Source organism: Mycetomoellerius zeteki, unplaced genomic scaffold (genome assembly GCF_001594055.1).
Source record: "Mycetomoellerius zeteki isolate Tzet28-1 unplaced genomic scaffold, Tzet1.0 scaffold149, whole genome shotgun sequence".
In the NCBI taxonomy this organism is placed as follows: Eukaryota; Metazoa; Arthropoda; class Insecta; order Hymenoptera; family Formicidae; genus Mycetomoellerius; species Mycetomoellerius zeteki.
Genome location: NW_017256436.1, coordinates 507,638 through 535,264, shown reverse-complemented (window position 1 = coordinate 535,264; position 27,627 = coordinate 507,638). Strand labels below are relative to the sequence as shown.

The following is a 27,627-nucleotide window of genomic DNA, read 5'->3' as shown; positions in this document are numbered from 1 at the left end:
TTCTTTCTCTCTCCGAGATCTCGGACCAATTTCTAGCATCGTGGACACAAGGCTTTACACAGTGTCTGACTATGTCCTTGCTGGAAAGCATCCATTATTATTTCTCGTTCCTCCAATTTAGGCCCAGTTGGGCCCAGTTCCACAACTCACGGTTAGAGTCCTATATATTATACATATAAAGAGAAGCGACATTGACGTCCGAGTTTCTGATTGGCAGTCTGATATGTATTCTGATTATCCTCTCCTAAGTGAAGCAGCCATATTGTGGCCGCAGCTGTTTACACAGCTGACACACGTGACTGTCGATCACGTTGTTTGCACTATTTAATGCATTATATAAGCCTTAAGTAATTGGTCAATTTTTTACGGCTTAAGGCTTAAAATATCTATTGTAGATCTAAAGTAATGAAATACTTTAGAGCTCACTCCGTTATGCGTGGTCTACAATGGGCAGTAGCAGTAGTGGATTAAGAAGTAGGCGTAGAAATCGATCAATCATGGTTGATTATTCTCCTCACATTCGATTATGATTGGTTGATTTCTACGCCAACTTCTTAATCCACTACTGCTACTGCCCATTGTAGACCACGCATAAGGCCAAAATCAGACTAGGCATTAAAAATTGAAATTGAAGATTGAAAGATTGAAATTTGACCAATCAAAATAGGAGTTAAAATTCCTTTTCCCTCATTGGTCAAATTTCAATTATATTACAAATGCTCGAAATATTTTAGTTGCAAAATATATTTTAGTTTCATTACAAAAGAATTTTTGCACGTTTATATTATTCCAAGTAGTTTTACATTATTTTTTCAAATTTTTTAAGTACATATGATCTTATGTGATTATTTCGTATTCAAATTGCGCGGGTGTATTTGGACCTAAATTTCATTGGGTCCGCTAGTCGTGCCGCCATTGCTATGCGCAATAATACACCTTTCTTATTACATCATGATATTTACCAATGTTTACATCGATTCATTTGTGGAAATTTTATTAAGAAAAGCATGTGCGAAGCAGTGCGAAGTCTTGTCGAGTAGAATCATCGCAGTACCTGCCGTTTTTATCTACCGGTCTATCTGATCTCATTCACGATTGAGAAAATTGTAACAGAAATTGAACAATGACAAGTTTTTATTAAACCACTGTATCAAAAGAAGGATTTGTAAGAGAAAGCTAAAAGAAAGGAACGGATTTTTTCTTTTGATCACTGGTAAAAAGTGCTTTTTGCCAACAATAGCGTGAAAAAAAAAACTCCTTATGTACCTTAATCTTTCTATATTTTTCACTGCAAAAAGATCTAATGTTTATATCTCTCTCTCAATGTCTTGCATCTCATACAGTACTTTATTCTATTTTTAGATTTTTTTATATTAAAGTAACAAACATGGCAGAGAAATGTGCAAGCACAAACGACGGAAATTGTCCACCAGTGAAGAAAGTTAAGTTGGACGACGGAAGCACCAACGTGGTTGAGAAGAATTTGGGCGAGAATGATACGAGTGAGACAGAGCTGAATCTATCAGATTTCAAAGTAACTAGGGTGCTACAAAATAACTGTGCTCGAAAGTTGATATGCATGGAAGGGACATTTGAGAATCGTGAGGGCCAGGCGGTTGTTCTGCTCGAGCAAAAGAGTTTTCCTCAGGACAAGGTGGTCTTGGAGAAAGATTTCTTTGATGGAAAGACGACCTTCCGAAAGATCTTTACCAATGACGTCTACAGAAATTACAATTGTTTTCCAACCAAGGAAAATAATGGTATACCAATCTGCTTATGTCGATTTTACATGTATTTTAATGTATTAGTTGCTATTTTATAAAATAATTTATTTTATTTTTCAAGGTCTACACGTGACTGTGATATACCCTGCTTCTCAGACACACATCGATAAATATAAGAGACAGGAGTTGTATGTGATAGATGAAACCTATGAACTTTATCAGCAGGTCACTCTCCCTTATATTGAGTCAATGAGTCTGAGTTTGGAGGTATAATTTATTTGAAATGTAACATTGATTCATATTTGACATAATTTTGAAGATTATTCACACATAGAAAGCACATTTTATTTCTATATTATTTCTCTTTCCAGTGGATTACTAATATTTTGGAGCACAAAGCTGAACAAGAAAGTATTATTTACGAGGACCCTGACAAGGATAATGGTTTTGTATTAGTAACAGATTTTAAATGGGATAAACAGATGGATACATTGAAATTATTGGCACTACCATTTAAAAAAATAAGGTCATTGCGAGAGTTGAATGGGTCTCATCTTCCTTTATTAAAAAATATACAAGATGCTGGAACGGCAGCGATTAGTAAAAAATTTAACATACCTGCATCTCAGCTCAGAATATATTTCCATTATCAGCCATCATACTATTATCTACATGTGCATTTCTGCTATCTTATGTTTGAGGCACCAGGTAAATTATTATAAAAAGAAACTTTAAAAATAATAGATAAAAATATATACAGGGTGATTCAGACCACCCGGAGATGCCGGTACGTACGTATTCCTCATGAAAAACTGAGTCGATAAGGTTAATAGCAAAATGTTGTGGGGTCAACAGTTTTTAAATAGTGAGCCTTTGAAATCTTCCAATCACAGGACGTGAAGTTCGCACCGTCAGGTGCAGCGCAACCAAGCGTCGAGCGCTTTGATGGATACCGCTAAACCACACGATGCCGAATGAGTATTGCAAACATTTTGAAATCTTTATTAACATTTACTGCTGTATGTTTAAATTGAGTCTAATTTAATTGACGAAAAGTAATGTCGCAATTGCAAATTCGATTATCAGCAAACATCATTTATATCAATAAAAAAGTATGTATTTTTCAAACATTTTAAATAATAAACAATTTAATGAATAAAATCAATATTAATTAAATTATTTAATGTACCGGCATCTCCGGGTGGTCTGAATCACCCTGTATAAATATACAAATATATATACGTTTACATATGTATATAAATATTATATATGTATATATTATTTTATGAGTAATTTTAAAATGGATATTTTAACTGCAGTATATTATTCTTTCATCTAGGAATATATGTGGAAAAAGCGCATCTTTTATCAACAGTTATACGGAATTTGGAACTGATGTCGGACTATTACACGAAAGCAGTACTTTCGTATGTCGTGTTTAAAGGAAGTCCACTTTACGAAAAGTTTAAATCTCATGGAGCTTTACAAATCTCAACATGTGAAACACAAGAGACTGTAAATATAGTATAAATAAGACTGCTTTTCTTTGAAAAAACGTAAGTTATACTTTACGTTTGTATACAATAAGAAATTGATATGTATTCTATTTACTATTTGAAAATAAGAAAAGACAATCACAAAACATGCAGTGTTATTAATCAGAAACATTTTCTGTAGAAATAGCATCTTCGTATGAATAAAGTATATTAGAATCATACCTTAAATTACTTATAGTTGAAAATAGTTAAAGAAGATGGAAGACTGAAGAATACTTATTTTTTACACAACCATTTTTTAAAGAGAGGAACATATACATATATTTTACATAAATGAATAAAAAAAATATGATAGCATTTATTTTAAAAAAGGATTTATCTGACATTCAATATATCATAAAATTTTAAATTTTTATATATTTTTATTATAACTATTTATTGAATTTTTAAATAAAAACAAGAAAGCATATGAATTTTTTCTTTGCACTATTCAACAAAAAAATTACATAATTTCTCATTTCTATTGCAATATAGCTGCAATGAAGAAACAGAAACTTCGAAAATCAGAGATGATTAAAAATTGACGTGATAAGACGTAATATATAATTACAAAATCAAAAGTGTTGTGTTCATCTACAATAGGAGTAATATTATATAGTAAACTATAAGCTGTAAGAAATTGACTTCACATTTGACTGTGATTAATTGATTTGTCATGGCTTACCTCACCATATTGCTCCCATTGTAGATAATCCTTTATTATATTAACACGAGAAAAATTTACATAAAAGTAGATTGTATAAGATATAATGTAATATAGATTGGTAAGGGCGAAAACAATAAATATATTTCATTACTTGTAATTTCTCTTATCACTTTTAAACCTTTTTATTCGTTTGTATACGATGCATTGACACATTTAGTAGAGAGCAGTAAAATATTTCTGGAACATGAGAAAAGAAACTTATACATATACATACGTATGTACATATATATGTGTATGCCTTTTTGGTTTATTAAAAATTCGGTCACAATCGCGTTGCGTAATAAATTTCTTTAGATTTGCGATAATCATTCACTTTCGTATTTAAGCAAAGTAAAAACTATCGTTCTCAAGACTAATAGGAACCTGTAGGTATAAATTGTGCTTTAATTGTAACATAAAATCAAATTTTATATTGCTGCGTTCTGTATGATATTGCCAGCTAACGCTTGCTTTTTATATTGCTCTGTAGTTGCTTACATTGAATGCATTTTATTCCGTTTATAAAAAGAGACCATCGATCGAATCGATGTTACCCATAAGACCGATTTCTACAATTTTAACTGTTGTTTCTACAAACGGATCTACAAGAACTCGTTCATTTTTATTAAACGAAAATAACGTTTATTCAAACTAAGTCAGAAATATCAGATTGTGTTGCCAGTGTCAGCATCAATATAAACGATTCACATAAATCATGGAAATTCCTCTCCTTGTTTTTAATCACCGAGAAAAAGAAAGCTATAAATATACCTATAAACGTGCAACGAATAAAATCGTAGAGCAAATAAAAATACAACGTCAATAATGGTATCACAGTGCACTAGAAAAATTGGTTTTAATATCATTGTAATCATTGATGTATAAACTATACGCAATATATATCAGTTTTTACAATGTTTATTTTAATAAATATTGCTGTGGAGATTATTTATAGCATAATACACAATAAAATCATCCATTATTAGTATCATCGATAATCTCTCTGTTTCCTTATGTTTTAGAAATCTTGTATATTATATATCATTTGAATATAATATAATGAATATTTGTATATTCGAAAATAATTCTTAGACGTACGCGTATTTCTTTCCCAACAAACAATTTTATTTGTTTTATATGGCTTCAGAATCTTCCTTTTTTTTGGAACAACAGAAATGAGAGAGAAAAAGGTAGAAAAAGGTATGAATCGTATCTCTCTCTTCTATGAAACTCACAATATTAGAATATTGCAAGAAGAGGAATCTCAATGTGTTGTTATAATTATATCTTTAATAGGAAATTAGAGATAATGATCTCGAAAGGATGAAAGGAAAATTTATAAAGCATGTATTTTAATATGAAAACAAAAGTCAAATATATTCTGTATGACCGATAGACAGAAAATATGCAGAAGAGAAGGATCATTATAAATATAAGATTATTGTGGTATTGGCCAGAAGTGCCATCGTTCGAAACAGGATTTCTCAAAGCTTGGTTACGAATTAACGGTAGAAACGCATGTATGATAGTGTCGTACATATCTGGTTCATATTTGGTGAATTTTACGATTAATCGTAAAAGTTCTCTTAGCCAAATTCTTATTTTTCTTTTTCTTTTTAAACTCACTGCCTTATGTGATATATATATATATATATCATATATGCAGCAGAGATTAAAACGCACGTGCGTTCTCTCCAGTTAGGCGTAATGTCACTTGCTTGATTTGTTTTATCTCCAGAAAAAGATGATTACAGTATGTTTTATAAATTTCACTCTACGAGATATCCAGCGCATGTCGGTTTTGTAATAAATCGTTAATAAGGGCATTTGCGTGTACGGTCGCGCAATATATGAGATCAATAGCGGTGTTGCTGTACTGCATTTAATATGCTATACTCGTCGCTCGCGACGATATAAACTTAATTGCTACGCAATGACAATAAGTATAAGTACGCATGTGTTTGTGGAAGCGCACAAGACGTTAATAATATGTAAAAAAAAAAGAAAAAAAAGACGTCCGCGAGATACTTTTCCCATCATAATTGAGGTCAGATTCGAGACGTCGAAAACCTCGTTATAAAACGAAAAAGCTTTTTATTGTCAATTCGCCAACTTAATAAATTAGTTATGTAATATCAGAGAACTTACAAATTATTCAGGAAGCAGGTATTACAAAAAGTACCTGAATCTTCTTTTGTGCATGTCTCTAATCTTTCTCTCTTTCGTTCTCGCTCTCACACACACGTCCAAGAAGAATGCCGAACAAAATCGAACATAAAAATTAAGTACTTTGTTACGCACGTCTTCCTCTTGTCGCGCGAAGTGAAACAATGCATTTGGAAATAGGAAACTTACCTATTAGCGATCGATTAATTATCTCATTATTAATTTATTATGATAAGAGAACGTTATGTAGTAACTAAAATAGTTATACACATATATGTATGTGTATACGCGACCGCATGTGTTTCGATGTGCATGCGATGTACGAGTATACACAAATAAATATGTAAAGCGAATGCATATTTACATATGATGATTATGTAAATGTGTGTCAGTGTATGTATGTATTGCGCGCGTCTGTTTTTCTTTGTGTGTGTGTGTGTGTGTGTGTATGTATATCACAATAACTCAATGTATACGATATTATCTCGCATAATATTAATTGCTTATCAAGCCAGCCTTCTCTCTGGTGGAATTAAATCCAAGATAAGTAAATTAGCCAAAAAATGGAAAAAAAAGAAAAGGAAAAAGAACCACGACAGCACACGTCCTGGGCCCATGTTTTAAAACTATATCGCATACAAAAATCTATAATAGACGTAACATGTACTTACCATAGTATTTTCGTATGCGATATTTTTCAAGAAAGCCCTTGGTCAGGTACACGTATTCACAATACTAATCGATATTTCTTTTTACAAATCAATAGTTTTTTAACTTAATTTTTTTTTTCTTTGCTGACAAGCCTGTTGGTCAAACCTCGTTGTCCAAATTAAATTGGCAGATATCTTAATCACCGTAACGTAAATTGACTTTTTTTATAGCAAAATAACTATGCCACGCAAGTGCCCCAACAATTACACCGATGCGTTTACGAAGCGGTATCAAAATTCCTTTCCGGTAAATATTTATTTACATGTCTATATCGTCTTCGCTACGTTATTTGTGTGCAAAGTGTAAGCAAACGCAAATCTAAATCGAAACTTATCAACGATTTTATTCGCAAGATGAAAGTTAAGTATAAGTAATATCTTCGACACTGGGACAACAAACAATTCGGAAATAGAAATGCACATATTTTATCATTTCTTTCCCCAATAAACTAGCAACCATCGGAGTTATTTCATGCACTTAAAGTACACGATATACACGTTACTAACATATGCAAATTAGAAAACTTCTACGTAACTTTCTTATAAGTAACAAACTCGCACTGCTCTTTTGAAGACAAATTCAAAATTTAATAATATACACATTGTGCAGGAAAGCCTTTACAACGTCGTCCTTTATTATGTGGATCATCCGGGAAATTGTGGACTCATCACAATTCACATTATCCAATGAGTCCAAATGCTAAATCTTAGTAAAGTGAGAGGGTTCTGTATTCTTCTTTCCATAAAAGGCGAAAAGTTTGAAATGTTGGATACCTATTAAATATTCGTGCTTGTAGAACTTCCTCCTTCGCTTGACTAGTTGGTCATGATCCACTACTAGTGTCCATAAGTAAATTGTCATGACAGTGCTTTGTATGTACAATTATGGAAGAATGACCTCGTAATAGTTAACAAGTTTACACAATATTTGCAACATAATGAAGCAAGTACTGGCTTTCTTGCGGATAAAATAAAAACGTCAAATTTTATTAATGTCGATTAATTATTAATTATTCAATCAATTCCACACACACATACACGCACACACACACCCACACACCACACATAATTTTTGATCATTATTCATTAATCATTCATAATGCCATTTTATGCTCTTAAACAAGTCTTCCAAATACTCCACACGAGCCAATTAAAATTAAAAGTAACAATTTTTATCAATTTTTCAAGGTGAAGGTACATAAATCTAAAGAAATCAGAATTATAACATATAGCACCCACTTAAATAGAGTAATTTATGAATCGATAGACTGATATGATCGCTCTACTTTCGCGAATATTTAAAATAACTGAGCGCGCCAGATATATGCCATGTACAATTATTATATTTTTATAAGAGTAAACAAATCTCTCGTGTAAACATTATGTACCACACCTTCAATGGTGCCATAAAGCTTTCGTCCAAGTCATGTAATATTTTGTATACATATATGCATATGTATATGTATGTACTTATGTGTATATATATATATATGTCTATATAATTATATTCATATAACATACATATGACATATAGCATATATATATATATACATATTGTATACAGATATATACGTTAAGAATAATAATTAAAAAAAAGAAAACGAAACTTCTTTCTTTTAACTCTGAAATTATATTAATGGACGTCACGCATAAGAAAAAAGAACTTTATCCACATTTATATCTAGTCACAATGTAGTTTTATCAATTTTTTCAATGCTAAATAATGAAATAAATATTCTTCTTATTTAAATAAAGTGATTTTAATACGAAAATAACTTTTTTCTATCTTTGTACTTTTAATAAAATTATCATTTTGCGTTTAAACTTTTTTTTGTTTTAACCAAATATATGGCATTACATAGTCTCACATACCAGCATGATCATTATATGAATGCCAAGCTTTTTTTAAATTAAATCAAGTTAGCCATTACATCTTTTTGTTAGTAACATTTTACGAATCAATCGTTCTTATCACATTGAAATTTATATTATTTTTTCCACACACGAAAAATGTAATGATTACTTTATGCCGTTTTGAAAGCCAATACATAAAACAAAAATATTAAACTAAAAGTATGAAAATTTAAAAACACAAATACGCGCATGTGTGCATGTGAGAGTATCATCGTACGGACATTAGGGTTACCTAAAACAAATTTGGCGTCGTGACATTTACTTTGATCCTTCTTGGATAATGCTCATATTTCTTTCTATGTTGTCAATGGCTATTTCTGTATGATGATCGCATAACATAAAATGGCTTGACACGCCAATGATATTTAAATAGTTTGTATGATGGACTAGCTTCAGTTATACGACTTGAATAAGAATGCATCTTTGACAAGTCATCGTATGTTTAGGCATACTGCAGGAAGATCGTAATACGGATATTAACTTTTCCAACATATCTCTTATTGTGACTTTGCTAATAAAAAAAGAACATCTCTTAGCACTTTTCTCCTATCTTACATAAAGATCGATTTGAAATGTCAAATCGTGTTCTGAAATAGTTAAAAATATATATAAAAAAAATCTACATCATTCAGCAACGTTCACAAATGTATAAGACAAACTCTTTCCGAGAGAGAAAGATATTTTTGTAGAATATAAAATATATTTTACTTACATATAAACTAACGGTCAGATACACTGATTTTTTTAATTGTTAGACATTATTATCGATATTTATGCATGTGAAAAGAGATAGTTACGATTCACTGATTGTTCACGAATTGTTATATATTCGTAAGATCAACCTACAGCATAAATGTTACAAATTAAGATTGTTACTGGATTTCTTTGACATTCTAAAAACCAGTGCCGCGTCGCGTGATCATAAGTAATGTCAACGGTTCCATTTCTTTTTCAAAACGACAAGACACGATACAAAACATGTTTCGCGAAGTTTCTCATGGAAGACTTCCAGGTTTTGTTTACATCGGGAGGATCCGTATATAATAAAAATATGTGTTGTCTTAAAGAAGATGATGCAGAAAAGATTCAGCAGCTGATCGATAAATCCGTATTTTGCATACTTGTGAATCAAATAGTGATATTTCCACGAAGAAACTTGAAACATTCTTTGTAGTTGATGTATCCTACTATCGGGTTTCTGATGAGAGAATTGCAGTTCCTTAAGCTTCAGTCGATGCTATAAGGGAACTTTTAGGCGTGTACGCTGTCGCATTCGGATCCAAATTTGACACGGTACACCCCGGACAGGGACTTTCATTCGAACGTATTTTTGTTCCTACTACTCTCACTTCACTATTTAAACGAAGCTTGGACGTCGCACAGATTGGCGCTGGACCAAATGTATCTTGTGGCATCACAGCTAAATCTTGCGCTATTTTTGTTTTCAACATCTCGATTTCTTTCTCTTGAGATCTGATTAAGCCTGATTTAACAGAAAATAATATGATATATTGCTAGTGCAACAACCATGTGTAATATATGTGTTTCTATTATTTTTGACAAATGTTTACACGTTTTTCAATCATATATTACAAATATTAAGAAAATTGAAATATACGAAAAAAAATATGTGAAACAACGCGAACGTATCGTTGTTTCAATTACTTACTTTCTCGGATTTCTAATTGGCGCTTAACTTCGCCGAGTGCCGAAAACAGATCAAGTTTTATACGCGTTTCTGCACTCAAGCTATTTTCCAAATGTGCGTTTTTATCTTGCAGCGCATTGAGTGCAGGGAGTAGAATTTCACACTCTCTGTGGTTCTCTTTACAACGCGCGACATCGTTTTCCAATGCGTTACATCTAAATCAACATATAATATTTGCGCTCCGTTTATTTTGCATTGTGCAATTTATAATCTAAAACAATTTTATACTTTTATACTAACAAATTCATGTTCTTACCTTTCTTCCTTCAATTTGAGTTCTCGGCGCAGATTTTTAAGGTCCTGTTCCATTTGAGATCTCCGGTTTTTACACGCGTCAGTGCATTCTTGCCTGATAAGCGGAGGTGGTGGTGGTGGAATTGCGGAGCGTGCTTCTTCGGCAGCTCGTCGTGCCCTTCGTTCGGAGAGCAAGGACGCTTCGCATGCGTTACGTTGCTTTCGCTCTTCTGCAATTCGCTTTTCCAACGATGACACCGTTTGCTTATCCAATTGACGCGCCGTCACTAGACCATGTAATCTATAATATTAAAATTTACATCATAGAATTTGTCTGATTTTATTAAAAAATCAAAATACAAATGTTCCGTCTCCCTTTTCTCTGTGTACTACATTTTAATACAAATTAAAATTAAAAAAATTTTTTATATTTAATGGTATAAAATATTGTGTTATTAAAAAAATCTATACGAAAAATTTATAAGGGAATTGTGGGATAAAGAAGTAGACTCCTTTGAGAGGTTGTATGAAGTGAAGCCATTTATAAGTATCAAATATAATTATTATTTATAACTGATTTTCTTTATAATATAAACTATAAAATTTCACGTATCTTTTACGTATTTTCATGTTTAATTTTAAAAAATTAAAAGAATTAATGACTTTTATATGTCCTATCAAATATGATACTTTTGTTTTAACATTAATATATGTAGAAAAGAATGTAATGATTAATAATTCCAGTATATATTCAAATCGTGAGAATATAAGCATGATTAATAATATAACAAATATTGTGTATTTTAATTTAACTAAAATTTGAACAAATTATTTAAAAAATCTTTATAATTTATGTAGATATATAAATCTATATGTACATTTTTTCTGTTCAAATACTAACATGAACAGGAACAGATAACAAAAAAATGTTTTCTTTTTAATATATACAATGAAAAAACAAAGCAAAAGAATTGTATTAATATGTTAATATTATACATATGTAAAGCTTGTATATTTAAAATTTAAATTTAGAAATGTCAAATTATAATTGAAAATAATATTGAAAATATTATATATATTTTAAAATATAAAGCACACTAACTGGATAGATTCTTTTTACATGTATATTATATAAATTCATAGTAACATTATAAAAATAATTTACAATTATTAAATAATTCATAAAGTTATTAATTATTAAAAAATTTATACTTACTTGCTTTGCAATTGGTCATTATCATGTTGGAGTTGTTGAATATCACCCTTAGCTTGTCTCTCTCCATTGAGCAAGACATTGATTTGCGATCGTAATTCTTGTTCCATTTGTCGACTTGATTGCAAATCTGACTTCAAACGTTTTATGTCTGCCTCGAGCCTGCGACACACCAGTAACCTATTTCAACGACAAATCATGCTGAAGAAACTGACAGGAAGTCTACTAGATGGATACAAGACGGTATAGGATTTGTGAAGTACGAATACCACACACAGATTTGTAATAGTTTCAATCTGTGCCTTCAAAAATATGTTGGATTAACAAAATTTCGATAGAAACTTATAATATATTTACAAGAAAAATTGCTCTCGTATGATATACCTTTGATAATAATCATCTTGCTGTTTCTGTTGCTCCGCTGTGATTTCACTAGTATTTTTAACCTGCCGAGTCTTACGTTCCCGTTGGACATTAGTAGTCGACGATGAATCTCGACTTTCTTTTACGTTATTCCATTTTCCTGCTACCGAACCATTCGTTTGTGATTTTATTGTAGTATGTCCGCAACCTTTGATAGATTTGTCCTTTTCTACCTCATTTATGTCAAAATCATTTACAGATCTGTTTTAAGAAATTGTGTCGATAAGTATTTTACATGAAATTAAAGTGTGATTAAAAAGAAATACACTTTTGAATACGAAATTGACCATACCCCACCCTCTCGATGAGTTGTATGTCACTGTGCGATACTGTGCTTCCATTACTGTGTATAAATTTCTTGTCGCTTTTGTCTGATGGTGAATTATTTGATACATTGTGTTTATTATGCTGCTCTTCCTGCTTTTCACTCTTGTCTAAGGATTTTCTATGAGTACTTTTGGTAGTAGCAGTTTGTGTTTGTGATGTGACCTGGCTACTAGGGTGTACTCCGCCATTTTGTACGTTCGTTTCTATGGAATTGTTATTACCCTCTAAAATAAACAAACAGAAACATTAAAACGCGTGTAATCATGGAAATTATAGCAATACTGTATTCACAATAGTTGATAATAAATACAAACTACCTCTGCTTTTTTCAGGGCTTGGATTGTACTGTGGACTCAATTTGTGTGTTTGAGTTTTCACGTGTTGCTCTAACGACGCAGTGACCTGTTGTGTCTGTGGCTGCATTTGCGGTTGAATTTGCTGCATTGACATAGCTTGTTGCTCTAGAGGCAGTGCTTGCTGCAGTAATTGTAGGTAGAACTCGTTCTCCTTTGCTACATCTTTTTGTTTTCTCTGTTGAGAGCAAGAATGAATCAAGATAAATATAATCGCCATGATAAATATCTTATTTTGAATTGCAAAAGATGTATTTGTAATAAATTAATGTAAGATTGTTGAAGATTACTAACCTGCCTCATTCTGTAGCCTACATAGCTCTTGAAACCAAAGCCCAATGTAACTACAGGATAGCCAATGCTAGAAATATGCAATGCAGAAAACTTTACTTGGAGCAAATGGACATAAATAGGTTATCCTATTATACATCTAATAATATACACAAAGCGTAATCTTTTGATGATTTTTATATTCATCTACAAAAAAAAAGATAAAACTATTACCAATGTGCTGCAAACGGCCGACAGAGGTCTAGGTGAAATGGCATATGACGCAAATCACGCAACCGCACTGCTGCTTCTATATATAGAAATAGTAGCCACAGCATCACAGTTGGTAGACACACTCCTTTATCTGTTTAAAATATGAACATTTGGTTAATCGCTCACATCCATTAAAAATTAGGATTCTTAGAAATCCAATTCCTACAAAGTAATTCCTACAAAGTAATTCCTACAATATGTTATGGACCAGTAGTATGAAGGACTCACATTTTGATAAGTGTACATTACACATTTGTCAATATGTCAAATACATTTGTTTTCTACATACCTGTATGCCAGACGTATTGCACCCAAACATAAGTGCTGGCAGCAAAAAACAGCCAATGCACAGGGATAAAAAAGAAGCAAATCATGTCTGACGTAAGTGCAATACAAATAAAAAATACAGAGAAGGCCTAAAACAGAGAGAGAAGAAAAAGAAACAATGAGATTTTACATCTGATAATGTCCGATTGCATGGATCTTGGTAATTACGTAACACACGTTAATACTTACCAAGCCTTGATATTTAAAGGAATCGTAAACGCTTCGGAGGAGTAGCCAGAACGGCCACAAAAATTCAAAACGGAATTCCAAAATGAAGTCTGCCAAGATCACCATGGCCCATAGTAGAAGAAACTTCAGATAAAGCAAGGTACTGAAACAAATATAATTATTTTAATACATGTTATGTTTGCCATATGCTAGATTATAACTCACAGTGACCGATACATCTGTATGTCTTCACATTTACTTTAGTTTTTTATGGTTCAATTAGTACATACTTGTACTTGAAGTAAAATAAATATACATTTGAAAGAAACAAGAAGGTTTTTAATACAGTCCAGGTCAACGGCAAAAAACAAATTGTACTGACCTTTGCGAGTCAACTGTACTTTCTTTCAAAATATTCGATAAATACGTTTGGATCACAAGATACAAGATACCAAGTTGGTGTTATCGAAAACACCAGAGAGCTTACATAACAAGATCTTACGCTCTCTAAGTAGAAAAAGAGAACAAGAAAGAAAAGTCCATTGGACTATCGCATTTGTTTTACTGTTATTATCGCAGTGTTTAGCCGCTTGTAGACCATATGCATTAAACAGATTGGATCATTGGAACATGGGATGCTGTATATCCTAAACATGCGAGGGATGCGTTTGGATGAGAGACCGCGGGACGAAAGAAAAAAAAAACGAGACGGGAAAGCGCCGAGAAGGAGATGCGTATGTCCTTAGAACATCCGAATCGCAGATAAATGTCAAGCAGGAGACGAGAGCGGCGTCTATTCGGCTTCGCGGTTGCTCGACATTCGCGCGCGCGATCGTTGCTACTGCCGTTATCGTCATCAAACGTCATGATCATAATCATAATTATAATTATCATGCTCGTCATTATTATGGTTATCGTTATCGTCGTTATCGTTGTCGTGACCTACAACACTCGCGTCTTTCCGCGAGGTGGGACGGCGCGGGGGAGAGAGGGGGGTGATCGGGAGAGAGGGGGAGGGTTTTGGTTACGTTTTTTGATTGCGAAGGAAAACGGCCATTCCCCGACGTAGGTGTACGTACGTACGTACCGTACGCGATGCGCATATGGCGGCGTGAGAATTTACCTTCCGTAGATCCCCTCGGTGAGCTTGTTGCGTTTCAAGGGCCTCCGAAGCTTACCGCACTCGACATTTCTCCTCTTCATATTCCTCACGGCACCTTTCACCACCACCAGGCTTAAGCGACGTTACTCGCGGCGCGCTACGGGGGGTAAACGGAAAAAAAGCGGCCGCGACGGCGGATATACTGGGCCTCCTCGGCTGCGCGCGGGGGTAACACACTCGCGTGCGAAAAAACTCGGGTTCGCTCTCTCGCGCGCGCGACTTCTATCAGTCTCTTTTGTTGTCATTCGTCTGTGGACAGACTCGAGGTCTCACGGCGGTTTACCAAGCAGCTGATTGGTCCATCGCGGGACATGGCGCTTTAATCAGCGACGAGAAATCACCTGCCGATTGTATTAATCGCGCGGCGCCGCGCACCACCACCACCACCACCACCACCACTACTACCGCCGTCGCCGTCGCCGTCGTCGTTGTCGCGGCTGTCTTGTCTGCGTCACGAAAAATCGCAAGACGTTTTATCACCTCGTACAAAAGCGTGCCGATCGCTCGCTTGCCGGCCGATCTCTGTCTCTTTCTTTCTCTCTTTTTATTTATCTCTCTTCCTCTCGCGATTTTCCGTCGCGCGACGCGATTTCGGGCTTTCTCCACGAGCCTTTATCGATCGTAGATGTCTCCCGACCGTGCTGCGGTCGGTCCATCGGCTCGTTTCACTCGCGTTAACAGCGCTCCGCGCGCGCGACCTGGCAACACGCGCTGCTCCGCTCTCCCCCTCCATTTCCTCCCCTCCCGGCCCACCCACCCGTCCAACGCGATCTCCCGCCTGCTCTCTTTCTTTCTTTGGCGCGCATTACCGAGCGGCTTCCTCCAGCTTGGCAGCTCCTCTCCTCTCTCGTGCGCTCTCGGAGAAACGCAGCTGCGCGAACTCGAGAACCGTTACAGGACGATCGCACGTCGTCTCGCGATTACGAAATCGCGAGGAGTCCGCCGGCAGGTGCGACCAGGTACGACGCGAGGCCAACCGACGTGACCGGGGAAAAAACGGGACCGCGCTTTCCCCCGCCTTTGTCTCGACCACGCTTTTCCCGTCATCGGTAATGAAGGGTTATGTGCGAACGCCTTCCCGCCAAAAACACTCGTCGAGAGTTCATTAGTTCAACCTCGAGTCGCATGGACGCGTTATGTCCGTCCTATCAGCACCTGTCAGTCACTTGCAGAATGCGTATTTGCCGTATCGTCCTCCTTTTATATGTCTGGAGGCGGGAGCCACTAATTAATAAGAAGAATAACTTGCAGAATGCAGCTTTTGTAGCGGCGTAGTTATCAGTCGCTGTTAGAGTCCATTGTAGTAATTTGCAGTCGCTCGAGAGACCGTAAAGTTAACGTTCCTATAATGGAAATTGTAGGTATACGAAACAACGTTAAGAACTGACATTCGATATATTTGATTTTTGATATAAATATTATTAAATGTGTCAGGAATACGGTTAAACAGTTAAAATATAAAAGGATATAATATGGTGTTTTTTCTAGCAAGAGACAAAGTAATATAGTCATGTAGTGTAACACAGTGATTATTTCGTCTTTGTTTAACAATTGTTTTGGTAAATAAGGATGGTAATAAAGATGTAATAATTCACTGTGTTGCACCAGGTCTGTTTTTTTGCTGGACTTCTTGCACAATTCATCTTTCCTCTTTTTCATTTCACGTTGGAGAGACAGAGAAGAGAGAAAAAATTGCAAGAAGAGTTGGGCTAAAAAGAATAAACCTATTGTGTCATCGGTGTCTCTTGGAAATTCATAGTGTATATAGAAACCTCTGGTAGAATTCAATGTAAAGTGAGAATCAGATATCTTTGATCGAATCAAAGCGTATCTAATCTATATTCAATCGTTTTAAATCAATATTCACGAAATATACGGGCAGTTCGATAAGTCAACGATTCTTTATTAAATTTTTTAAACCAAAATTCGATTTATTTTTAAGGGTTGGTTTATTCTTCACAGCACATTATGTATGATTATGCAAGTTGACCAATCACAGTCGAATGAGAGGAGAATAATCGACTATGATTGGTCAATTCTTATAGATTACGGAAAAAGTTAACAGATTACGGCCTATTATAAACCAACCCTAATACAGTCTCTTAAAAAGTCACTGACTATCAAACTGCCCATGTATGGTTTATCTCAACATTGATCGCAGATGCATGCTGAGACTGAGAATGAAAGTATAATCATGATGGTAAGATATATCCATGTGGGATTCTTACATCATGGTAATAACAATTTAAAATCCATCGATATACGATGTAAACAAATATTGCCTTCCAGTTAAGGAATGTAGTGTTTACTAAGTCGTAAACTGTGTGAATATTTATAACGACACACGATAATATAACGCTAATTACTCATTCCTCACGTTCACCAATTACGTAAATAAGATAAAAAAAGTCACCTGTTTAGCCGAGTGATCGTTAAGCTGATACATATGTATACACTGAGGAAAAATATCTTAATTTCAAAGAAATATTTCTTTGCTCGTATTCAAACAAATTATTACTTTGGATCAATGAAAATTTCTTTGAAATTAAGATTTTTTTTTCTCAGTGTAGAAAAAGAAGAAGTCGACTAATTAGCATTATGGTATAAAATGATGAATGGACACGAAGTTCAGCAAACGTGACGTTGAACACGCAAGATTGGTCGGTTTCTTCACGGCACGTTATACATGATTATGCAAGTCTGGATAAGCCTTTAAACGTTTCCCGTTCTATTTCGATATGTAGAATTCGCAGAAGAAAGGGTGTGTCACACTTGGCGGTTGCTTGCCAGCTACTTGAAGCGGCAGTGCCACGTTTCTCTGAAGTCTATTGCAGCACAATAGTTTTTCCCTGCAAGCCGGATTGAGAAGAATCAAACTTGATTCAGTGATTAGATTTCGGCGAAGATGGAAAGCGAGAAGTATTCGACGGCCGATCGTAAGCTGAAGACCTACTTGGCGTACAGTGCCGTCCTCCTCGTTTTCTTCGCCTTCGCCGTGTTCAAGGCGACAAAGGATAGGACGATTGTGTCGGTGATCGCGACCACCCTCGTCGCGTCCGTCTTCCTCGTGATCTTCCTGTTCTGCGACGTGATCCTACGCCTGTGTCAGATGCTGGTCTCGTTCACCACTGATGTGGGCCAGCATTCCGAGGAGAGCTTCTGGTCAGTGGCGAAGTATCACTTCTCTCTCAATACCTCGTCGGCGACGATCATCATCGGTGCCTCATTGCTGTTCCTTGGCTTGAGCATCACCATTCGCGGGTGCCCATTGAGCTACGTCTGGAATTTCGGACCCTACGTGTGCGTGCCACTGATGATATTTTCCTTCTGCCTAATCAGGATGAGTAACCTGGCTGAATGGGAGACAGGATCGCTGTCTGATCTCAGTGCTATGAAGGGTCTGGATTATGGCACGGGTATGGCATATAATTTCTACTATGGCTACCTGCAGCTTACTCTACCATCCACTGAAACCGGCAGGAAGGGCATAATCGAGAAAATCGAAAACTTCGAGGATTATCATAATGTAACATTTCCGGTACACAAGCTATTTCTTTTAATACCATCTTCCGGGTACATCCCACCAGACTTAAAAGAAGCGTCCTGTCAGTGGATGGAAAATATACACGAGCTGGAGGAGGAGAAACGCAACCGGGCTGGGAATATAGGCAGAACCTATCGCAACAATGCCTACAAGATATATCCTGGAGGAAGAAAATCGGGTAATAATCCGGTATATATAGTGGTGGAAGGTGCGACACCTTTGTTAACATACTACGAAGTACAGAAACACAATCATTCTGAATCTGCTGTATATAAACGATATAAACGTAAAATTATCGAGAGATTTTACACTAAACTGCAAGAAATTTTGCAAAGCAACCTAGAAACCAGAGATTTGTGTGAATTAGTTTATTATGACGATTTCGATGCGAAAGGAAACAAAGTTAACATTGCAATAATACTCTTGGAAAAAATATCAGAAATAACAAATTCTGCATACAAGTATTGAAAGAAATTAGGCAACGTATGTCCTAAATTGTGATAAATTTTATAAATCTTTTTTTATACATTTGATAATGCATTGCATCAATATGTTTATACCCTATTCTACGTTTATGTGTATAATGTAAAGACTGTTATAAATGAACTTAATATTTATCTATAGTGCAAAAGCAATATAACGTAAGCACTGTGTTTGAAATATCCAATATTTTCCGAAAGAATCTTATATTAAGTATTTACAGAATTAACTTTATGTGTGTATAACGATCTTTAGTGCGATTAATTTGCTACAAGAGCATGATGTACTGTTGCACAGTACTTAAAAAGTTATGTTTAATCATATTGTTTCATTCACAAATAATATTTCTTTTTATTTCTTTATTTTGACTTGTTTTCGTAATGGTTTTTAAAAATAGTAGTAGAAAGGTATTGTGACTATAAAATTACTTTTTTTAGATAAACTCTTATCGAAGATTTTCAAAGTATTACGACAGTTTGATATTATATTCAAACGCGAGCTTAACATTTTATTTGATTCTTCTCTCTCTAATTTTAAATAATTTAAATAATTCTTTTAAAATAGAAAACATAAAATTTCGTTTTATTATATAAAACTTTTTATTATGTAATGTTTTATATATATATATATATATGTGTGTGTAACTTAATTGCTCTCGAATTGTCACAAGATATTTTTGCTCAAAAATAAAGTTGCAACAATACTTATTGCTCAATACAATTTTCAAATAGTATTTAATTATTTCTAAACAATAAGAATCTTATTGAACTGTACATGTGAGAACATAACCAATGAGAAATAGAAATTAAAGGTTCGTAATAGTCGAAGCTGGATCTTTGACGTTTAAATAATTCAATGTGAATTTTATATATATATGTATATATATACAGGGTGTTAGTTAAGTATGTTGCCGTACTCAACAGAACGATTCTTTGGTTTATTTCAAGTAAAAAAGTCCATAAACATGTATCCTGAACGGCTTAGTTTCCGAAATACAGGTGAATGTTCGCAAATGTTTGACGAAATGGTAAATTGCATTGGAGATATCTTCCTGCATAAATATGTCTTGCTTCATGTGAGTTACCATTCGCACAACCGTAAACAAAGTTACAAAGTCAAAGTCACAAAAGCAAAAATAGACTTCAGTTCTGATCTTTGAGCGTGTACGTTAATCTTTGAGAAGAAAGCTCGATGGTGCAAGGAGGACATTTTCAACAAACTAATTGTTTTATTTCATCAGACTAACTGAAGCCTATTTTTATTTTTCTGTTTTTAACTAGTTCAAGCTGTTTCTTTCATATAAACAGATTATTACTACATGTTTAAATTTTTTTATTTCGGAAACTAAGCCGTTTTGTTTATATGGACTTTTTTTACTTGAAATAAACCAAAAAATCGCGCTGTTGAGTATGGCAACATACTTTTAACTAACACCCTGTATACACACACACACACGCACGCACGCACGCACGCACACGCACACAATATTTGTAGTCATTTAGAACTGTGCGTTGAAAATTTTATCGGACTTGAAAATTTAGAGAGGCTAAATTATTAGAATAATATCACATTTAAATTTTTGATGCTCAACGGGCATATATTAAAGAAATCTTAATATACTTAATGGAAGTCTATAATTATTTTTGTTAATTATTTTTGTATGATGTATACAATAATAACAAAGTAAAATGTATATGTATAAAATGTATGTATCATTTATTCACAGATACAAGTTCCTTACAAAACACGTTACAAAGCATCGCATTGGCCATTTTTAAAAGGAAGACAACAGATCACTAATGTTTATAGACATTAGCATCTTTACATTCACGGCCGTTCTTTATATGCAAATATACGTATAACATTGGTCAAGGACAAGCGTCGAGAATAAAATGATTTGTATACAATATATGTGAATAAGATATGGCCTTTCGTCAAGGAAAAAATCTTTTTATAAGATTCACGATTTTTAATAAGACCACTGGTAAAAGGCACAGGATTAAAGCGTATTAGCCATGTACTCTCAACTCTGTGCGATTGTCTGTAAGACTGATTAACAATATTCTTGAGCATGGCTACGAACACATTTTAATCGCCATAAACAACAGCACGTTGCATTTGCCTCACATATCCATTTCAAATTGCTCCGCGGATTCTTCGATCGTCAGAGAGTCTGTAACGTCAAACAAAAGTGAGGAAGAAAGTTCTATAATATAATTATTATTATTATGTATCATCATTAATGTAAAATATTTTCTTATGTAATGCATTATTCATCCATCCTATATTTTTTAGTAAGAAAAGCAGAAATCGCAGAGAAAAATCGATTTAGAAAAGTAGACTGACCTTTATTAGTATTTTTTGCGGGATCTTTCGTGATGACCGGAGTATTCCCCCTCAGCAATTCAGACGGTATGGTCAGCGGGTTGCGTGGTGGCGTTCGTGATATCGGAGAGTTTCGCAAATTCATCAAAAACGCGCGGTCGTACACGATGCGAGTACCTGCGCAAGATTCGAAGATTTAATTAGCTATAAAATTTGTGATTATAATGAAGTTCTTCAACTTCTTTTAGGTATGTGTTAAATATTCATTAGAAAATATTCTTGAATATTAAATTGATTGAGAGAATAGTTAGACATATCTATACATATATATATAAAAGTATTTTCAAATTTTTTTTTGAAAATCTGCCTACATTCCTTCTATTGTAGTCAAATCTTGTTTGCATTCTTTTGACTAAAAAAATTTATTACCTGAAGCATAAAGATTTATCGAAATCTCTTCTGTCGAATTCTACTCGGCAACCGTAAAATTACAATTATGTCAAACTTACGATAAAACCAACTTTAACTTTGTCCAACAGTCATTAATATTGTAGTCTTATCAGATAATTTTTAATCACAAAAATTACGGCTTCAAATGTAACTTGTATATAAAAATACAAACTGCGTCAAAGTTAAAGTTGCGACAAAGTTAAAGTTGGTTTTATCGTAAGTTTGACATAATTGTAATTTTACGGTTGCCGAGTAGAATTCGACAGAAGAGATTTCGATAAATCTTTATGCTTCAGGTAATAAATTTTTTTAGTCAAAAGAATGCAAACAAGATTTGACTACAATAGAAGGAATGTAGGCAGATTTTCAAAAAAAAATTTGTATAATGGTGGGACGACTATTACACGCAGAAATGACACAATGGCCCGACAGTTATACGAAAAGCGATGCACGCTGCCTATTTATACAAGGGTATTTCTGTACGGACACCTACCTAACTTGAAAAGAGTGCAAGGGTCGACGAGGATGCCAAAACAAACATAACCGCAGAAAGCAAAGATAGTGCGATATAAAGTCAACCGAGAGACGTTAGAATTTCTTTGCGTAAGTCACGTTGATTTTAATTCGTGTAACACACGAGTCTCATTTTTTTTTTTACGTAACTATTTCGTTTTTTTTAGCACAAGGCTAAAATAAATTTATACTATCTTAAAGCAGCTTGATCAAAATTTATTTGACAAAATTCTCTTTCAATAACAAACAATGTAAATATCCATAGAGAAAAAAATTGTATCTATTAACTTAAGAATATCACTCGATTAGATCAGAAACCACGTGAATCAACAATCAATTGACAATTCTTCGATTGAGACATCGAGTAACGCCTTTCTCTCTTATGCAGCCAAATCGTTCACCAACCTGAATAATAATAGTAATAATAAAGAAGGGATTCATCACAATTTCGCAGCGGTTCGATAAGGACACGTGTCCATCTGCGAAACGGCTGTCTGTTGACCGTCATTGTTTACGAATTGAGATTTTACGCGAGATTCACTGTCGCGGCTAAAGTTATCTTGAAGGTCCAGTCGTTTTCACGCTGTGTACCCTTGTTTTTCAGATCGCCGTGACTTTCTGCGCGCCGCGCTGGCGTGGCGCGAGCGATAAACATTACACGCGTCACCGATTACGCATCAGGCGACGTTGGTATGTATCGCGCGCGCACACATTAATTCGGCCTTGGCTGTTTAACGCCCCAGGAAACATTGCGGGGCGAGGAACAACAGCGTCCTGAGTGCAGGCGACCTGGTTTCACTCACCTGGTTTGCGAATTCACCGACAATCTCGCTAGTGAGTTTCGCTTGCGTCATGTTAAATGAAAAAAAAAAGAAGAGGAGCAGCTAACTGCTCGTCACACACCGCTCGCAAATTGTCTACTATATTTCGGTTAGATTTTTTTATTCATATCATTTTCGTGTTTGAATATTTTTAATTCAAATCGGAAACTGAAATTTTTTTGAGAAATCTAAAAAATGGAATCAGAAAAGTAATTACTTTATCCATGTTTTCATGTTGTACATTTATAGTATTTATACCATTTTATAATCTACAAAATATTGTTTTATTCACGATGTGTCGATTGCTCTAATTAGATACGTATAAATCGAGCAGATCTCGGAGAGAACGATTTATCATTACAAATAAAAATATTAACATATAAACATCTGAGTCTAGATTACGATTTTCGTAATATAGACTTAAGAAAAAGAATAATATTGTTATATTGATTGTTATATCAACAATCGAACTCTTTCTTAAGAGTAAGATAAATAGAGCAGAATTATCAGTAGAGATATCCAACAAATAATATATATCATTTTTAAAAGTCTTATTCGACTTGTTTGACAATTTTTCAAATCAAATAATAAATCGTTCAAACTCATTCGACCGTATTAAAAATTTAATAATGGTACAATCTTTTGTACAATTTAAAAAATTTTTGCTATTAAATGTTTTAAACTTCAAGCGCAAGGTTTTGTTAAAGAGCACTTGAAACATTATCTGATAAGTGAACTGCAGTTGTCAATATAATTAATAACTAAAAGGTATTACTCATCGCTCTGGAAGCTAACGTGCATGTGGAAAAAACCAGTTCGAAATTGGCGAAAGAATTCACAAACCGAAGGAAATGACAGGACACCCAGTATAATTTCAATCCGCATTTTTTTTTATAACGGACGTACTTCGTGGCTCGCCTTCTCTTTGCTTGCGATCAAAGTGACGCGCATATAAAGAAGCGTAAACATCAACGCGATAAGTTATCCTTTTATCGTTTGCTAAAAACGCAATAAGTACAACCAACATTCAATATCGAGTCTGGCGCGCGATTTAAACTTCAGCCTTAATAAATTTAATCCTTCAAGAAGTAGCATGGGATCTGTGGCTTCGTCATTTGAATCACGTTCGTTTTATCTCTATTACTTTAATAAATCACTTTCTCCTTGAGAGAAAAAAAAATCTTTCTATTTTTTTATAGTTTTGTTCAAATTTAACCTATTCTTTTTTCTCTTTTCTTTCCAGGAAATAAAAGTCCAGATTATTTGAATGATAGCTAACAAAATTAACGTGGTATTTGAAAAAAACATTTAAAAAAAAAGAAAACGTTAAATTCTATGAATTTACATAATTTATGCTGTTATCTCTTTTCATAATATATGTAATTATAATTTATAAGAACTTACCAATATAATTATAAAATATTTACATCATGTATATGAATTGTGTAATAAAGTAACAATGTGATAATAATTGTAAATAATATTAAACATTGTAAATAATGTTGATATGATAGAAGTAGTAAAAGTTGAGGTAGATAGACAAGCTATACATATAATCTGGAAAGTAGGTGCATAAACCAATGTAGATATGCTAATCAAAAGTTCTAGTTAGCCTTTAATTTATAAGGTGTGGATAAATGTGTAGAAGACATTTTTAAACCAAGTCCTGTCTTGGAAATGAGCTCAAGTAATAAACTATTCATTCATAAAGTCTTTAAATTAATATATCAGTGTACAATATATTATGATATATACATAAATTATAACATACACATTAATGCAATACATTATATAATAAATATAATAAAATCATATAATATATATTAACATGATATATTAATTATTTAACTAATAGATAATTTAACAAAAGATATTCAAAGGTCATTAGAGGATGCTTTCCATTTAGTAATACAAATCGACACAAGCTTCATTCTATTTTTCTTAACATTCAGTGAGTAACAAAGATATAACATTTTTGTCAAATTGTCTCACCGAAGCATCCAGAGATTCTTGATTAAATGATCTGCCGGCCATCGCTCTGCATGTCGGCCATGAATTAATGTCAAGGTCGCGCATTATCGCGAACTGATAATTGACCGGTTTTACTTCAATAGGATACAATTTCGCGTGCGACACAAAAGCGTCGGATATTTTCCACGCGGACGGGCGACCAAGCAGACAGACCCGTGCCGAAACGGGAATTACGTAACAGTTTGTTATCGAGACGCACTCACGCGTACGCGTATATACATATGTAGGTACATGCGCGCGGGGAGAAAGAGAAAGATACGATCGCGTTGTGCGTAAATATCAATGGCCTTGACGGCGCCTTGCACGTGCGCATATAATTTGGCGAGATCTTAAATGACTTCGCGCACAATCCAAGGAAATCGCAAGAATCTCGCGACAATTCGGGCTTTCTTTTATTCTAGTAAATTCTGGAGACGAACATAGGTAGTTCTACAAAAGAATTTTTTTTTATTTTGTTTGATATTTATCCGCCAATCGTCATTATTTACTGAGCATCAGCTAAACGTGCGTCCTTAAAGATGCAGCCACAATAGAAGGAATAAGGAATTAGGAATAAAGATTTCGAACTATCAGAAATCGGGTATTCCGGTGTATCCGATATCTGATAGGTTGAAATCTTTATTCCTTATTCCTTTTATTGTGGTTGCACCTCAACAATTATAAATGAGATATTCATATAATCCGTTCTTATTTTAAGACCATCTTAAGTAATCTCTTAAGATGCTAATACATCCTTCTTAGTCTATAACATCTTAAGATTTTACCTAAGACGGTTTCAAGAATAGACTACGAATACCGGTCTAAATGCGTATTTTCTATAAAGGCCATCACACGTGCAAAAATTTTAGTTGTAATCGTAAGGCCGTAAGCAAATCGGCCAATCACAGTCGAGCGTTTTAAAACGCGAGATCGTAATTTTGATCGTGATTGGTTGATTTGCTTGCGACCTTACGACTACGACTAAAATTTTTGCACGTGTGATGGCCTTAGGGTGCTATTTCATTTGTGGCTACAAGACAGAGAGATTCGAGAAACTTCTCTGTCCTGTACACATTTGTGTCGTACGACGAAAACGCACGAATGAAATTCGGAAGAATTCTAGAAATCTCGGAGGTGCGGGCGGGTTAAGAAAAACGTGGAGATGAGAGAAAGAGTCGGAAAAAAGTGGACTGACCTCCTGGTGTCGTGGAGTAGAGCGTGCCTCCGGGGGTGGATGAGTAGTCGACCGGTAGCTGATTGGGATCGTGAATGACGATCCTCTTAGATGGTATGCTCTGGCTCTGGGTGGCCTGTCTGGCAATGGGAGACGCCGACATCTCGTAGTTTTTTCCTCCACGTTTTTGTATTCTGTCTCCACGCGTCGATTTGGACGCGGCTTTTTTTCTCTCTCTGTCTCTGTCTCCCTCTCTTTCTTTCTCTTCTCTTCTCTCACGTCCACCGCGAAGAAAACAAAGGCGATGATCTCCGGAATTTCAATGTTAGCGAAAAGCAGCGCAATAAGTGAGATTCTCGAGGGTATGCACCCGATTCTTTTTAACGGAAGACAAATTATCGTGCGATTCTACGATCTGTTTAATTTCTCGCTCGCAGAGCCATAAATTGAGAACGAGTCGCACGTGATTTTACAGATTTTAACGCGATCGTGAATTTCAACGCGACATAACCTATGAAACGAACGACTGCGAGGTGGACATCAACTCTTCTCACGCAGACACGCAATGCGCTTCAGCGCTTGTAACAGCAACGTATGAAGCTTGGATTTTCTAGGAGACCCAGGTATATAATGTGCTCAAGTCACGTGGTGGGGATAAATATGTATGGTCCCAATCAGGTCGCCGTTAAGGTGGCGCTGTAAGCAGTCGCAATGCAGAGCCAGCAGAGGTCGTGATGTAGAGATCCTCAATAGAGTGGGTATAAGGCCGGAATCAGACTACGCATTGAAGATTGAGATTGAAGATTGACAAATTCAAATTTGATCAATCGAAACGAAAGGAGCTAAAATTTCTTTGTCCTTATTGGTCAAATTTCAATCTTCAATCTTCAACCTCAATCTTCAATGCGTAGTCTGATTCCGGCATAAGGAGAGTGAAGCCAATTAACCGGAAGTCGCCATTTTACGACAAATATTTATGACATTTATCATCCTAACCTTTTCTTTTTCTAACGTCGTCTTCCTCTAAGGGTGCAGTCCCATGGAGCGTATCGCGCGTATCGCGGATCGCGCGTATCGAAAATCTGACCAATCGTGGA

The 27,627-nt window shown here is 34.8% G+C and overlaps 4 protein-coding genes across 11 annotated transcripts in view; 2 read left to right on the top strand and 2 right to left on the bottom strand.

The window, feature by feature from the left end:
- Dcps (Decapping enzyme, scavenger) overlaps positions 1–3,525 on the top strand; it is a 10,529-nt gene extending 7,004 nt beyond the window's left edge. For 2 of the 3 annotated variants that reach the window (XM_018444341.1, XM_018444340.1), the window contains 4 exons: positions 1,363–1,760; positions 1,846–1,991; positions 2,096–2,432; positions 3,064–3,525. In XM_018444341.1, coding sequence (XP_018299843.1) covers positions 1,363–1,760; positions 1,846–1,991; positions 2,096–2,432; positions 3,064–3,254 — 1,072 coding nt within the window. In that variant the 3' untranslated portion in view covers positions 3,255–3,525. Of the gene's footprint in view, positions 1–984; positions 1,214–1,362; positions 1,761–1,845; positions 1,992–2,095; positions 2,433–3,063 lie in introns of those variants that run through there. The other variant, XM_018444342.1, reaches the window with a different exon arrangement.
- A 6,019-nt stretch (positions 3,526–9,544) lies between these two features.
- On the bottom strand, positions 9,545–15,966 carry LOC108720330 (macoilin-1). 3 transcript variants are annotated; one of them, XM_018444281.1, is made up of 12 exons: positions 15,175–15,966; positions 14,073–14,214; positions 13,846–13,972; positions 13,518–13,647; positions 13,308–13,374; positions 12,975–13,191; positions 12,626–12,884; positions 12,295–12,534; positions 11,914–12,090; positions 10,720–10,998; positions 10,425–10,618; positions 9,545–10,238 (listed from the first exon to the last, which is right to left on the bottom strand). In XM_018444281.1, the coding sequence occupies exons 1-12, from the start codon at positions 15,252–15,254 to the stop codon at positions 9,976–9,978; spliced, it is 2,175 nt and encodes a 724-aa protein (XP_018299783.1). In that variant the 5' UTR covers positions 15,255–15,966; the 3' UTR covers positions 9,545–9,975. The 3 variants fall into 3 exon arrangements, with proteins under 3 accessions (XP_018299783.1, XP_018299785.1, XP_018299784.1); XM_018444283.1 differs by having other exon boundaries at positions 11,914–12,072; XM_018444282.1 differs by having other exon boundaries at positions 12,978–13,191.
- Positions 15,967–16,061: 95 nt separating this feature from the next.
- On the top strand, positions 16,062–21,066 carry Sting (transmembrane protein sting). 3 transcript variants are annotated; one of them, XM_018444286.1, is made up of 3 exons: positions 16,062–16,570; positions 17,958–18,946; positions 20,964–21,066. In XM_018444286.1, exons 2-3 carry the CDS (start codon positions 18,119–18,121, stop codon positions 21,051–21,053), a joined length of 918 nt encoding a protein of 305 aa, XP_018299788.1. In that variant the 5' UTR covers positions 16,062–16,570; positions 17,958–18,118; the 3' UTR covers positions 21,054–21,066. The 3 variants fall into 3 exon arrangements, with proteins under 3 accessions (XP_018299788.1, XP_018299789.1, XP_018299787.1); XM_018444287.1 differs by having other exon boundaries at positions 17,958–18,935; positions 20,964–21,058; XM_018444285.1 differs by lacking the exon at positions 20,964–21,066 and having other exon boundaries at positions 17,958–19,358.
- A 10-nt stretch (positions 21,067–21,076) lies between these two features.
- On the bottom strand, positions 21,077–27,126 carry Thor (eukaryotic translation initiation factor 4E binding protein thor). Of its 2 annotated transcripts, none has more exons than XM_018444288.1 (3): positions 26,552–27,126; positions 21,584–21,739; positions 21,077–21,410 (listed from the first exon to the last, which is right to left on the bottom strand). In XM_018444288.1, the coding sequence occupies exons 1-3, from the start codon at positions 26,691–26,693 to the stop codon at positions 21,361–21,363; spliced, it is 348 nt and encodes a 115-aa protein (XP_018299790.1). In that variant the 5' UTR covers positions 26,694–27,126; the 3' UTR covers positions 21,077–21,360. The 2 variants fall into 2 exon arrangements, with proteins under 2 accessions (XP_018299790.1, XP_018299791.1); XM_018444289.1 differs by lacking the exon at positions 26,552–27,126 and adding an exon at positions 22,931–23,136 and having other exon boundaries at positions 21,332–21,410.
- Between the last annotated feature and the right edge of the window lie 501 nt (positions 27,127–27,627).

Coding starts and splice junctions, on each gene's coding strand:
- Thor (XM_018444288.1), bottom strand. CDS start 26,693: ATGTCGGCGTCTCCCATTGCCAGACAGGCCACCCAGAGCCAGAGCATA. Junction 21,740..26,551: donor CTACTCCACGACACCAGGAG/GTCAGTCCACTT, acceptor AATCTTGCGCAG/GTACTCGCATCGTGTACGAC. Junction 21,411..21,583: donor CGCAAAAAATACTAATAAAG/GTCAGTCTACTT, acceptor TTGACGTTACAG/ACTCTCTGACGATCGAAGAA.
- LOC108720330 (XM_018444281.1), bottom strand. CDS start 15,254: ATGAAGAGGAGAAATGTCGAGTGCGGTAAGCTTCGGAGGCCCTTGAAA. Junction 13,375..13,517: donor CGGCCGTTTGCAGCACATTG/GTAATAGTTTTA, acceptor GCATATTTCTAG/CATTGGCTATCCTGTAGTTA. Junction 10,239..10,424: donor CCAATTAGAAATCCGAGAAA/GTAAGTAATTGA, acceptor CTGTTAAATCAG/GCTTAATCAGATCTCAAGAG.
- Sting (XM_018444285.1), top strand. CDS start 18,119: ATGGAAAGCGAGAAGTATTCGACGGCCGATCGTAAGCTGAAGACCTAC.